We start from the raw sequence: 15,306 nt of genomic DNA, 5'->3' as shown, positions 1-15,306 counted from the left end.
ACATCCTTGATTTCACACAAGTTTGGGTATATTTTGTTGGGTAAGCAACATCACAAAGTTAGCGAAGAAAACAAAAAATGTGTTACCATGTTAGCCACAAAAATAAATGCTACTTTTTTTTTTTAAATAAAATGTTTTGGACAACTATTCTCATGAAATTATAACAAATCTAAAGATATTCAAATTTTCAAACTAAGCAGCCTTCTAATTTTTTCTTCTCCATTTTCTCCTTTGTTTAAATGCAGAAAGCTGCAGGAGAAACAAAGTTAAAACAATTAAAGTCAGATCAACATTTACTTCAATAACACCAGCATCTGGTAACCAAACAGAAAGATTAATGAGAAATTCCTATTATTTCATTAAGACATCTTTTTTAAGAGTGAACTTACTCTGCTCATAGAATCAAAACATTTTCTGACTAATGATTCCACATCATTAGGTCTATCTTGAACATTTATCCAGTCCAACAGAGACACATTGAAGGAGGGCAGATCACTCTCGTTAAGCTCCTCTGAAGTTTTACTCTCCTCAATAGTAGTGTTTTGACTGGATTCCCTATTTTCTTTAACATTTCCAGGATCTGTGCTGTCCAGGGCTGAATGCTCCACAGACTTGCAAAATGAGGCTAAAAGTGATTTATTGTGCACTCTAGGTATGTCAGAAGAAAGCACCAGTTCAGCAGACTTCTCGTCTTCAGTTTCTTCACTTTCTGCCCTTCCATGCCCAACAGAAGAATCCAATCTTCCTAAACACTCTCTGTAACTATGTCTGGTTAGGCACTCCAGCAGTGGGATCTTGGACATTATAGAAACAGCTGTCCCCAAGCTTTAAAATAAAGGACAGACAAAACATATATCAAGAAACTAATCTTACAAAAAGTTTAAGGTAGGCAAATTTTTTTTGCAGAATTTTAAAATTTTTGGTGCAGAATTCCCCCAGGAGTAAGCTTTTAAGAAAACTATAAGGAGTGAATGTTCTAACGTATTAAGTTACCTACTGTATGATACAAAATACAACAAAAGTAGTACAAATTTACAGAGTTCAGAACTTCTACTGGTTTACTAAGAATTAATTGTGGAAATATAAAATTATAAAACTTATTTTTAAATGCAGTGATTGTGTAGGGCACTTTCTTATTGAAGAGTCTAACAGCAAACCTACTGTGTGAGTTTCAGCTTAATATCATCTATGGACTGCAGATAGTTTGAATATGCATTTTCAAACTTGAAAAGCAGCTTTTGATAAGAATATGTGCAATCTTCCAAATTGGCCATTATGGCAGCCCAGCCTTGGTGCTGAAGATGTTCATCATGGACCAGACCTTCACAAAAGGAACAAAGCTTCTTTGCAACCTCATACATTTCCTATGCCAAAAAAAAAAAAAAAAAAAAAAAGAAAGAAAAAAAAGTAAATTCACAGAATTAACTTATCAATCTAAACCTGTACTCAATGCAGTAATGCATTCAATGCAGTACTCAAATGTTTATCATACTTCAGAAAAATTATTGAATGCGACACCTAACAGAAAATTAAACAATGAAAGTCTAAAAGGAAGTGTTTAAATATGAACAGTTGTTTGGCCCTCCCTAAAAACATTTACTGAAAGTAATACAAACTTCCTTTACCTTTTTTTATTTTTTAACAAAAATTGTATTAAATGACAGAAACTCAGTTTACTCAGACTGTTTACTGAATGTCATATTAATCCAAAAGAAAGCAAGACAGTCCTGGCCCCAGAAACCTACAAATTATCCAATATTGTTCCAACAAGAAATCAGATCAAATATCAAAGCAGTGTATATTATCACTTTTTATGCACATATGTATTATGATATATATTTTTTGGAATATGGGGTTTACAAACGAGGCAAACTAAGAACGAAAAACATTTTGACGAAGAAGTGGTCATTTGGCTCATAACAAAGGGTAGGAGGATCTAAATGTAAAGAGGTAGCTTGGAAAACAGCACAGCAAGAAGATGGTAGGAGGGCAGGTTGGGAGAAGTGTAGGAGGCGAGGAAATTAATCAAAGGAAGATTTAAATTAATTCTTAACAAACCAGGTGCAATGTGAGTAGCAATGAAAAGTGCCCACAATGCAACTGGTGACCATCACGAATTTATTTCACATGTCATTTAACAGCCATCAAGAGTTCTGTTATCATCAACCCAAGGTACAGATGAATCAGACATTAAAAGCTCTGCATCCTATTAACAATGTACTGAATTATTGCCCCTTTACAACTAGTTTTGTTTTGCTTTTCAAGTTTCAAAACTGCAAATTTTCCTATTGTAATGACATAAACAGGAAATGTACTAATTTACAGCTAACAGTTTAGAAAGAAAATGTTATTTAAATTTAGGAAGACAATTATATTAAAGAAGGAAAGATAACTAAAGGGAAGTCTTTTGGTTTACACCCCAATCTTTACATACCTTTGAAGTTGCATATTCTGTTAAGAAATGTCCTCCTGATTATACTTATGTGTTTGGTTTTAATATCAATCTCTCTACCTATGAAAAAAGAAAGGAAAGAAAACAGTGATACTTATTGTAGATTCCACACTTAACTAAGCTGTGACTGCACATCATCCATGATCAACTGTACACATGTACAGCTTTGTGTGTGGAAGCTAGAATAAGATTGATTTTCCTTTTTTAAGTTATTCAAATATGGTGAGATCAATATTAAAACGCAAACACATAAGCATTCTGCAGAATACATTTGATACTGAGTGTGTGATGATGTAGTACATTAAATTCTGGGCCAAAATTTTAGGCAATTTCTTCTAGAAAGATAATCTACCATTGTTTAGCTCCCAAATTTTAAATTACTTAGCCCTGGCAGGCTGGACCGGTTTGTTTACCTGCCGCATCCGCGGCTTCGGACAATCGCAGCTTCCACTGGCCGCGGTTTGCCGCTCCAAGCCAATGGGGGCTGCAGGAAGCAGCGCGAACCAAGGGACGTGCTGGCCGCCCTTCCCACAGCCTCCATTGGCCAGAGCAGCAATCTGCAGCCAGTGGGAGCCGCGATCGGCCGAACCTGCGGACGCAGCAGGTAAACAAGCCAGTTCGGCTTGCCAGGGGGTTTCCCTGAACAAGCGGTGGACCGGCTTTGGGAACCACTGCTGTACATTACTCTTAGGGGAATTCTGTGCCACTGCACAATTCTGAATTTTGCAGAAATTGACATTGTGCACGCAGAATTTCCTTTCCCCCACAAAAATGAGATTCAGTGCTGCTAGGCACCACTAGGTGCCACTCTGCAGAGTCCAGTTTGCACATACAAGACCCTGCTGGGGGAAAGGAGAAGGAGCTGGAGGGTTCCTGGCAGCTGAAGTTTCCAACATGGCCTGGAGGAAGGAGAGGGTGCAGGAAACTCCATGCAAGCCTGGGACCAAGCATCAGTATATTTCTCCCTCTGGATCCCTAGGCTCTGGGGGGAGGGGAATAGGTGTCTGGGGAAGGGGGAAGCAGCAGCTGGGCTCTGTGGGGGATAGAGTGCAGGTGTAATGGCTGGGAGGGGCTCCACAGGTGGGCTCTGTGGGGGGGAGGGACTGTGGGTGTCTGCCCCCCTGGCTGGGCTCTGAGGGAGCGGGGTAGGGGGCAGATAAACAGGAACTGGGTTGTCATAGGGATTTCTCTCTCTCTCTACTCCTGGGAGAATATGTGTGTGTGTGTCTGTATTGTTACAGACATACTTGCTGACAGGTATTTTGAAATACATTACCAAAATAATTGAAACTGGAATGATTATGTAGTGTTATTCTGATAAATTACATTTGCAGAATTTTGAATTTTTTGGCGCAGAAAGCCCCAAGGAGTATGTATATATGAAAGAATGTAACAAGACTAAAAACAAGCTACCAAGATAGCAAAGTGCCCCACTGTGCTCACTGTAGGGTAAGCAAGTGTTTCCTTTCTGACACCACTCAGTTCTATTCCTCTTTTCGCCACAAAAAGAATACCATAAAGATGTTTAATAAAGAAAAGTGAGAGCATGTACAAAGATCCACAAGATTGCAAGTGTGCCTAAACAAAACACATGCAAAATGAAAATTTGACATCCACAAACAGATTTATAGAGCAATTCCTTCAGTTGAACACCATGGCATGGTACACTGAAGGTACATGCTGAGAAGTCTAAAATCGGTTAGACTATTTGCCAAGTGATTGGGTTTCCCCCATCAGCTTGATCACCATCTGAGCAATAAGACTTCTCTCTATTCAGGAAAAAAGACTGGATGCCTCCCACATTCCAGTACTCCAGGTATTCCTCTGTTTATAACAGTAGTGGATAGTTCTTTTGCCCCATGAGAGATCAAAGACTATTTTAGCACTGGTTTCAGAGTAGCAGCCGTGTTAGTCTGTATTCGCAAAAAGAAAAGGAGTACTTGTGGCACCTTAGAGACTAACAAATTTATTAGAGCATAAGCTTTCGTGAGCTACAGCTCACTTCATCGGATGCATTTGGAGGAAAAAACAGAGGAGAGATTTATATACACACACACAGAGAACATGAAACAATGGGTTTATCATACACACTGTAAGGAGAGTGATCACTTAAGATAAGCCATCACCAGCAGCAGGGTGGGAAAGGAGGAAAACCTTTATAGATTCATAGATTCATAGATACTAAGGTCAGAAGGGACCATTCTGACCATCTAGTCCGACCTCCTGCACAGTGCAGGCCACAGAATCTCACCCACCCACTCCTATGGAAAATCTCACCCATGTCTGAGCTATTGAAGTCCTTAAATCATGGTTTAAAGACTTCAAGAAGCAGAGAAGCCTCCCTCAAGTCAACCATGCCCCATGCTACAGAGGAAGGCGAAAAACCTCCAGGACCTCTCCAATCTGCCCTGGAGGAAAATTCCTTCCCGACCCCAAATATGGCGATCAGCTAAACCCTGAGCATATGGGCAAGATTCACCAGCCAGATACTGCAGAAAATTCTTTCCTGGGTAACTCAGATCCCATCCATCCAATATCCCATCTCAGGGATTTGACCTATTTACCCTGAATATTTAAAGATCAATTACTTACCAAAATCACATTATCCCATCATACCATCTCCTCCATAAATTTATCAAGTAGAATCTTAAAACCAGATAGATCTTTTGCCCCCACTGCTTCCCTTGGAAGGCTATTCCAAAACTTCACTCCTCTGATGGTTAAAAACCTTCGTCTGATTTCAAGTCTAAACTTCCTGGTGGCCAGTTTATACCCATTTGTTCTTGTGTCCACATTGGTGCTGAGCTGAAATAATTCCTCTCCCTCTCCTGTATTTATCCCTCTGATATATTTATAGAGAGCAATCATATCTCCCCTCAACCTTCTTTTAGTTAGGCTAAACAAGCCAAGCTCCTTAAGTCTCCTTTCATAAGACAATTTTTCCATTCCTCGGATCATCCTAGTAGCCCTTCTCTGCACCTGCTCCAGCTTGAATTCATCCTTTTTAAAACATGGGAGACCAGAACTGCACACAGTATTATAGGTGAGGTCTCACCAGTGCCTTGTATAACGGTACTAAAACCTCCTTATCCTACTGGAAATGCCTCTCCTGATGCAAGAAAGTGTAACCAAATGCCATCTTGTCTGGCAAAGGAAAGACTTCTGTAACTCAGTGCCAAAAGCTTTCGTGAGCTACAGCTCACTTCATCGGATGCATTTGGTGGAAAAAGCAGAGGAGAGATTTATACACACACACACACACACACACACACACACAGAACATGAAACAATGGGTTTATCATACACACTGTAAGGAGAGTGATCACTTAAGATAAGCCATCACCAGCAGCAGGGGGGGGAAAGGAGGAAAACCTTTCATGGTGACAAGCAAGGTAGGCTATTTCCAGTAGTTAACAAGAATATCAGAGGAACAGTGGGGGGTGGGGTGGGAGGGAGAAATACCATGGGGAAATAGTTTTACTTTGTGTAATGACTCATCCATTCCCAGTCTCTCTTCAAGCCTAAGTTAATTGTATCCAGTTTGCAAATTAATTCCAATTCAGCAGTCTCTCGTTGGAGTCTGTTTTTGAAGCTTTTTTGTTGAAGTATAGCCACTTTTAGGTCTGTGATCGAGTGACCAGAGAGATTGAAGTGTTCTCCAACTGGTTTTTGAATGTTATAATTCTTGACGTCTGATTTGTGTCCATTCATTCTTTTACGTAGAGAGTGTCCAGTTTGGCCAACGTACATGGCAGAGGGGCATTGCTGGCACATGATGGCATATATCACATTGGTAGATGCGCAGGTGAACGAGCCTCTGATAGTGTGGCTGATGTGATTAGGCCCTATGATGGTATCCCCTGAATAGATATGTGGACAGAGTTGGCAATGGGCTTTGTTGCAAGGATAGGTTCCTGGGTTAGTGGTTCTGTTGTGTGGTGTGTGGTTGCTGGTGAGTATTTGCTTCAGATTGGGGGGCTGTCTGTAAGCAAGGACTGGTCTGTCTCCCAAGATCTGTGAGAGTGATGGGTCGTCCTTCAGGATAGGTTGTAGATCCTTGATGATGCGTTGGAGAGGTTTTAGTTGGGGGCTAAAGGTGATGGCTAGTGGCGTTCTGTTGTTTTCTTTGTTGGGCCTGTCCTGTAGTAGGTGACGTCTGGGTACTCTTCTGGCTCTGTCAATCTGTTTCTTCACTTCAGCAGGTGGGTATTGTAGTTGTAAGAATGCTTGATAGAGATCTTGTAGGTGTTTGTCTCTGTCTGAGGGGTTGGAGCAAATGCGGTTATATCGTAGCGCTTGGCTGTAGACAATGGATCGAGTGGTATGATCTGGATGAAAGCTAGAGGCATGTAGGTAGGAATAGCGGTCAGTAGGTTTCCGATATAGGGTGGTGGTTATGTGACCATCGCTTATTAGCACCGTAGTGTCCAGGAAGTGGATCTCTTGTGTGGACTGGTCCAGGCTGAGGTTGATGGTGGGATGGAAATTGTTGAAATCATGGTGGAATTCCTCAAGAGCTTCTTTTCCATGGGTCCAGATGATGAAGATGTCATCAATGTAGCGCAAATAGAGTAGGGGCATTAGGGGACGAGAGCTGAGGAAGCGTTGTTCTAAGTCAGCCATAAAAATGTTGGCATACTGTGGGGCCATGCGGGTACCCATTGAAGTGCCGCTGATTTGAAGGTATACATTGTCACCAAATGTGAAATAGTTATGGGTCAGGACAAAGTCACAAAGTTCAGCCACCAGGTTAGCCGTGACAGTATCGGGGATACTGTTCCTGACGGCTTGTAGTCCATCTTTGTGTGGAATGTTGGTGTAGAGGGCTTCTACATCCATAGTGGCTAGGATGGTGTTTTTAGGAAGATCACCAATGGACTGTAGTTTCCTCAGGAAGTCAGTGGTGTCTCGAAGATAGCTGGGAGTGCTGGTAACGAAGGGCCTGAGGAGGGAGTCTACATAGCCAGACAATCCTGCTGTCAGGGTGCCAATGCCTGAGATGATGGGGCGTCCAGGATTTCCAGGTTTATGGATCTTGGGTAGCAGATAGAATGCCCCAGGTCGGGGCTCCAGGGGTGTGTCTGTGCGGATTTGTTCTTGTGCTTTTTCAGGGAGTTTCTTGAGCAAATGCTGTAGTTTCTTTTGGTAACTCTCAGTGGGATCAGAGGGTAATGGCTTGTAGAAAGTGGTATTGGAGAGCTGCCTAGTAGCCTCTTGTTCATACTCCGACCTATTCATGATGACGACAGCACCTCCTTTGTCAGCCTTTTTGATTATGATGTCAGAGTTGTTTCTGAGGCTGTGGATGGCACTGTGTTCTGCATGGCTGAGATTATGGGGTAAGCGATGCTGCTTTTCCACAATTTCAGCTCGTGCACGTCGGCGGAAGCAGTCTATGTAGAAATCCAGGCTGCTGTTTCGACCTTCAGGAGGAGTCAACCCAGAATCCTTCTTTTTGTAGTGTTGGCAGGAAGGTCTCTGTGGGTTAATATGTTGGTCAGAGGTGTGTTGGAAATATTCCTTGAGTCTGAGACGTCGAAAATAGGATTCTAGGTCACCACAGAACTGTATCATGTTCGTGGGGGTGGAGGGGCAAAAGGAGAGGCCCCGAGATAGGACAGATCCTTCTGCTGGGCTAAGAGTATAGTTGGATAGATTAACAATATTGCTGGGTGGGTTACGGGAACCATTGTTGTGGCCCCTTGTGGCATATAGTAGTTTAGATAGCTTAGTGTCCTTTTTCTTTTGTAGAGAAGCAAAGTGTGTTTTGTAAATGGCTTGTCTAGTTTTTGTAAAGTCCAGCCACGAGGAAGTTTGTGTGGAAGGTTGGTTCTTTAAGAATGAGCTCTCAAAACTGGATACTCTCATAATCTTTCCCTGTTTGCTGTAGAGGATGTTGATCAGGTGGTTCCGCAGTTTCTTTGAGAGTGTGTGGCACAAGCTGTCAGCATAGTCTGTGTGGTATGTAGATTGTAATGGATTTTTTACCTTCAGTCCTTTCGGTATGATGTCCATCTGTTTGCATTTGGAGAGGAAGATGATGTCTGTCTGTATCTGTGTGAGTTTTTTCATGAAGTTGACAGATTTCCACTCTATACGGCTAAATTCAGTGCCTTGCATAATGACAGGTTTCAGAGTAGCAGCCGTGTTAGTCTGTATTCGCAAAAAGAAAATTGACAGATTGACAGAGCCAGAAGAGTACCCAGAAGTCACCTACTAAAGGACAGGCCCAACAAAGAAAACAACAGAACGCCACTAGCCATCACCTTCAGCCCCCAACTAAAACCTCTCCAACGCATCATCAAGGATCTACAACCTATCCTGAAGGACGACCCATCACTCTCACAGATCTTGGGAGACAGACCAGTCCTTGCTTACAGACAGCCCCCCAATCTGAAGCAAATACTCACCAGCAACCACACACCACACAACAGAACCACTAACCCAGGAACCTATCCTTGCAACAAAGCCCGTTGCCAACTCTGTCCACATATCTATTCAGGGGATACCATCATAGGGCCTAATCACATCAGCCACACTATCAGAGGCTCGTTCACCTGCGCATCTACCAATGTGATATATGCCATCATGTGCCAGCAATGCCCCTCTGCCATGTACGTTGGCCAAACTGGACACTCTCTACGTAAAAGAATGAATGGACACAAATCAGACGTCAAGAATTATAACATTCAAAAACCAGTTGGAGAACACTTCAATCTCTCTGGTCACTCGATCACAGACCTAAAAGTGGCTATACTTCAACAAAAAAGCTTCAAAAACAGACTCCAACGAGAGACTGCTGAATTGGAATTAATTTGCAAACTGGATACAATTAACTTAGGCTTGAAGAGAGACTGGGAATGGATGAGTCATTACACAAAGTAAAACTATTTTCCCATGGTATTTCTCCCTCCCACCCCACCCCCCACTGTTCCTCTGATATTCTTGTTAACTGCTGGAAATAGCCTACCTTGCTTGTCACCATGAAAGGTTTTCCTCCTTTCCCCCCCCTGCTGCTGGTGATGGCTTATCTTAAGTGATCACTCTCCTTACAGTGTGTATGATAAACCCATTGTTTCATGTTCTCTCTCTCTCTCTCTCTCTCTGTGTGTGTGTGTGTGTGTGTGTGTGTGTGTGTGTGTGTGTGTGTGTGTGTGTGTGTGTGTGTGTGTGTGTGTATAAATCTCTCCTCTGCTTTTTCCACCAAATGCATCCGATGAAGTGAGCTGTAGCTCACGAAAGCTTATGCTCTAATAAATTTTTTAGTCTCTAAGGTGCCACAAGTACTCCTTTTCTATTTTAGCACTGTTGGACTTCAAAAAGGGGTTATCTACTGGAGCTAATATCTCTTTATGTCATGTGTTGGAGCTATGCCCTGAGTTCTGACGTTTTGTTCCCCAGCTGGCTTTAACCTTCGCCAGAGCCCATGCACTGGAAGCATTACAGTCCTTCCCCTCCATGAAATCCTTCATTTCCTGGTAGTGGATTACCATCCAAAAGGCTCTGTAAATAGAAAATTAATTGATGCAGAACTCTACCTCACCTACTCAGTATATTTTGCTCCAAGAACTGAACTTTCCTATTGACTGTGTCTCTTTGCACCTGACTCACCATCCAACTGTGCTTCTTTCCCCCATCTTTCCTCTACTATTCAAAATTACTGTCCTCATCTTCTCCTCAATTCTTTCTTACAAGCCCTTCCATACTAAACATTAAAATAGAGATAAAGAAATTTAGTATGCAAAAAACAGAACAGATAAGTAAAGAAAAATCAGAATTTAACATCACAACATCCAGAAATCTACCTAACTGATACAACTCAATTTACATGATGTCTTCAGAGTCCTATACCAATCCCCTCCTCTTTTTTATCTATATACTATGTCTTAGAAATTGTAAGACATTCAGAGCAGGAACCATGGTTTAGATGTCTGTATAGCGAGATGAATGCAAGGTGGTCAATGAATAATCTTGCCCCACCATCTCACATCTACATCTCTGTTGACAACTATTTCAGGCTCAAGATGATGCAAGTACATTCAAAAAACTCTTTAGAGGTACCCCACACTCCATACGCGATTTACAAAAGTTGAGATTCTTGACACAAGTATAGGTGTGGGAAAACAAAGAGAAAAGATCCATAAACAGTCCCACTACACAATGGATCTCAAATTAGGGGGAAAAAATTAAAATAGTGGATTCATGTAAAAATTATTCTTATTCATAGATACTAAGGTCAAAAGGGACCATTCTGATCATCTAGTCAACCTCCTGCACAATGCAAGACACAGAATCTCACCCACCCACTCCTACGAAAAACCTCACCTATGTCTGAGCTATTGAAGTCCTCAAATCATGGTTTTAAGACTTCAAGGAGCAGAGAAGCCTCCCTCAAGTGACCCATGCTACAGAGGAAGGCGAAAAACCTCCAGGGACTCTTCCAATCTGCCCTGGAGGAAATTCCTTCCCGACCCCAAATATGGCGATCAGCTAAACCCTGAGCATATGGGCAAAATTCACCAGCCAGATACTACAGAAAATCAGGTAACTCAGATCCCACCCATCTAATATCCCATCTCAGGGGATTAGGCCTATTTACCATGAATATTTAAAGATCAATTAATTAACAAAATCACATTATCCCATCATACCATCTCCTCCATAACTTATCAAGTTTAATCTTAAAGCCAAATCGATCTTTTGCCCCCACTGCTTCCCTTGGAAGGCTATTCCAAAACTTCACTCCTCTGATGGTTAGAAACCTTCATCTAATTTCAAGTCTAAACTTCCTCGTGGCCAGTTTATACCCATTTGTTCTTGTATCCACATTGGTACTGAGCTTAAATAATTCCTCTCCCTCTCTGGTATTTATCCCTCTGATATATTTATAGAGAGCAATCATATCTCCCCTCAACCTTCTTTTAGTTAGGCTAAACAAGCCAAGCTCCTTGAGTCTCCTTTCATAAGACAAGTTTTCCATTCCTCGGATCATCCTAGTAGCCCTTCTCTGTACCTGTACTTGTTCTTGACAGGTCTTAGTAAAATAAGGAATAGGAAATGCTTAGTGTGCTGGCAAAGAAAGAACAGGATAGCTTATGCCTGACTAGGAAATGTGATGTAACCTTTATACACTTATCACTTCCTCTCTCATTACCAAGTCCACTATTCCTTCTATGACAAGTTTCAGAGTAGCAGCCATGTTAGTCTGTATCCGTAAAAAGAAAAGGAGTACTTGTGGCACCTTAGAGACTAAGCAGACCTAGAGGCAATCCAATCAGTAACTAGGATACTAAATGGTTTCTCCCTTCTTAGAACTCAGTGAGGTTTTTTTTTCTTCCTCCAAGAATTCAGGTGATCCTCTGTCCTATTCATTTGTCTGCAGATATAGTTTTCCCTCAGATCTCTTAATCTGCCTTAAAACTTACCTTTCCCATATCTGCCTTGTGCCTTTTCTGGGCCTTAAAATTGTCTTCTTTCCACCCCCACCCCATTAAACTCCTTTTACTTTTATATGCCACCTTGCAATCAATTCTGCCATCTCATCCAACACACACAAGTGTTCCCCAGTAAAAGAAATTTAATATTTACCTTGAGGGTTTTTTATAGTGTTCATTTTAGTACACTAAGAATCTTCTACAAATTGGGGCAAAACCAGTCCCAAAGAAAGAGAAGGGAAGGGAGCTTAGAATACCCTATTTGATACTGAAATATTCTATTCACAGCAATTTTAGACATAAAAAGGCTCAAAAATTATTCAAAGTCAAACGTGAAGATGGAGACCATACATATTTGCTCCAATATCCCCCCCATAATTCTCCCTCCAGATCTCAGAAAAATCATGTCTCCACAGTCACTTTCAGCCATCACACAGGAGGTTCTGTTGCTTTTCCTAAAGCCAGGATAGTTAGAAAAGCACTCTCCCTCTGGTAACTGAGGAATCAAAAAGTCCAGATGATCAAGAAACACCTTATGCCATTTCAAACCATTTAGGACCAAGGTTGAGCACAGGACTTCATGGCCAAAAGAGCTGTGAAATAACCTCTCTCCCCTAATCAAGTCCTCTCTCTACAGTAACAGCAAAGCCCTAGTGCATAAATGCACAGCCCTGGTCAGCATTATGGGTGGTCTTTGACACCAAGAAGATAGTAAGAACTTTTGCCTTGAAGCTAGACATGTGCAGGGTGTAGGGCTCCCAGTGAAACCAGGAGGCACAGAAGAATTTTGATTACTTACCCTGTACCAGAGAGTACTTCCTTAGGTAACATGGGAGGTTTCTTTACAAAGAAAAAGCAATTGACAGTCATGCTGCATTGCCTTGAGCCCCTTCCTTGCTACAGAGGAAAAATGAACAGATTTTAAAGACAGAAGGGAATATGATCATCTAATCTGACCTCCTGCGTAATGCAGACAAAAGAGCAGCATCCAATAATTTCTCCATGAAGCCCCTAACTTCTGTTTGAGCTACAGAATATCTTTTACAAAGATATCCAGCTTTGACTTAAATGACAAAGTGATTGAGAAGCCAACACATTCCCAGGTAAATTGTTCCAGTGGTTAAGCAAACTGTTAAAAGTGTTCCTTCTTTCTAATCTAAATTTGTCTTGCTTTAACTTCCAAAGATTGGATCTTCTTATTCCTTTTTCAGCAATGTTAAAAAATCATCTACTATCAGATCTCTTCCCCACATATATACTTGTAAACCATGATCAAATTAGCTCTTAACCTTCTCTTAGATAAACTAAATAGATGGGGCTTCTTTAGTCACTCTCTCTAAGGCATATTTTCTAAATATCAAATCATTCTTGTAGTTCTTTTCTGAATCATTTCTACATTGTCAGCATCCTTTTTGAAGTGAGATCACCAAAACTGGACACCGTAACCCAGTAGTGGACTCACTAATGCCACATATAGAGGTAATGCAGAAGAAAAAGCTCCACTTGGAAATCCAGCTTTCATATCAGTGGTAAATTACAAGTGGCTGCCATGGATTACGGATGTTACTTTTGCACCTCAGAACCAACCCTATACTTTAGGGTTCTTTACAACACTCAGGCTGAACCCTTAATTTTATGTACTAAGTGTGCAAGAAAAAATGCAAGTTACAAAACCAACATTATTTAATCCCTTTCTTCCACGAAGATGTTAGTGTTACAATGTAAATATTTTCAGCTGATTTGAAAAGACGTGACATTTGTCAGATCAGTTTCTCCAAATACAGAAAAAACACAAACAAATAAGAGAAGATTAGACATTTTTGGTCATCACAAATATAGCAGGAAAACAAGATGTCTGCACACAGACTAAATTTACCTGTAGTTTATTTCTAAAAGTGGTCAAGAGGTCAGATAACGGTAGTTCAGATTTTCTTCCCGTAGAGAACGTCAGGCTGTCTTCTTGTGACCATTGCTGAATAAGGCACTTAGGAGAGACCATGCTCAGAAAAGCCACTTCTTCCTTCTCCTACGGAGAAAGAATCCTGGAATCCATTTCTACTAGTACTTCTGGTAGCAAAAGATCATGGTGAAACCAAGGAGATAGTCTGATATTCTGATGTCTAGGCAATTTGAATGTCCCGGCTAACATTTGTTCTTAGTTCTTCTACTGCAGTTGGCTAACATTGATGCCATCTGTCTGGGAGTCTAGCCCAAAATGACCACTTGCAACATCTCAACCTAGGAACTTTCTTAACAGGCCGGCTACTTGCAGAGTAAAGCTCTGTAGAAATGATGTTTCCAAGCAAGGTGATGCAAGACCTCTTCACCGTTTGCAAACCATATACCAGAAGAATGTATGATTAAGTGGGAAAGGTATGACTGTAATGCAATCAGGTCCACCTGAACTCCAGTACAAAAAACATTTACTACTTTCTTCACCTTTTGGCTGTAACTTGAAGGCCAACTCCAACTGGGTTCGCTTTAGCCTAGATCACGCTATCTAAAGGCAGACCAGGATCACTGCAGCTCTTTTTGTCAGGTTCATGTGGGACTTGATAATTTAAAAAATCTCCAATAAAATCCCTGCATGTCATGGGTCATAAGCGTGATCCTATCACAGGCTATGAAAATTCATTATGAGCAACTTGGTAACTCTGAGATCAAATTGCTTACATGGAAGGTTGTTTTCCTAGATGTAGTGAGTGCAGCTTACATTTAGTTAACTTCAAGCTCTAGTAAACAATCCATTTTATACCAAGTTATACAAGGATACGGTGATGCCACAGCTCTTCAAATTCCTATCCAAGATGGTATGACGTAATACCACCTCAAATGAAACTATTGCCTCTGAATATTTTCCCCCTACTTCTGTGTTCCATTCCTTCCAAGCTCTTCTCTTTACACTCAATGTTCAAAAGTCTTTGGGGTTTAACTTAAATAACACTAAAAATACGGTCCCTTCAACTTTTTATTTAATTTGACACCAATTCATTAAGTAATGATGTCAATAGAAAGATAGCGTCTATTCTGCTGATCATATTTTACATTTCTATGACCAGACTGGCTTGAAGCTAGAAAGCATATCAGAGTTCAATCCATGACAGAGCAACTTTTTTTGCATTCTTTCTTAGCCACCCACCTTCAGAGGTTGGAAAGGATTCTTTCAATGTGGTGTTTTATCTTCCACTTTTCATGTTCCTTTGTTCCAATTTGAAGCATTTTTCCCTTATTTTTTTAATTTTAAGATTGGATACTGTGGAGCCTTTGCACCCTGATAAAGACAGGAACTGACTGGGAGGTTCCAATAATGGCAGTTAAGACATACCATAGCAGAAGTGGCTCACACTTCCACTACTTCTGCCACTCTTTTGGACTACAAAACCTTAAAGAGCTAAAGAGCTTGGAATATTCCTCTCTCAT

General features: G+C 41.1%; 1 protein-coding gene across 11 annotated transcripts in view; it reads right to left on the bottom strand.

Moving 5' to 3' along the window:
• RB1CC1 (RB1 inducible coiled-coil 1) overlaps window positions 1-15,306 on the bottom strand; it is a 161,899-nt gene that overhangs the window by 95,520 nt on the left and 51,073 nt on the right. For 9 of the 11 annotated variants that reach the window (XR_006278842.1, XR_005290855.2, XM_043507869.1 and 6 more), the window contains 2 exons: window positions 1,162-1,364; window positions 390-825 (listed from right to left, as the gene is read on the bottom strand). The exons of the other annotated variants lie outside the window; for them this stretch is intronic. Coding sequence is in view for 7 of the 9 variants with exons in the window: in XM_043507869.1 (XP_043363804.1) it covers window positions 390-825; window positions 1,162-1,364 (639 nt within the window). In the remaining 2 variants the exon portion in view is untranslated. The remainder of the gene's footprint in view (window positions 1-389; window positions 826-1,161; window positions 1,365-15,306) is intronic. 11 annotated transcript variants of the gene reach the window in all.

This window comes from Dermochelys coriacea, chromosome 2, assembly GCF_009764565.3.
Source record: "Dermochelys coriacea isolate rDerCor1 chromosome 2, rDerCor1.pri.v4, whole genome shotgun sequence".
NCBI lineage: Eukaryota > Metazoa > Chordata > Testudines > Dermochelyidae > Dermochelys > Dermochelys coriacea.
The sequence above is the reverse complement of the archived record's forward strand: the minus strand, read 5'-3'. Positions and strand labels throughout refer to the sequence as shown.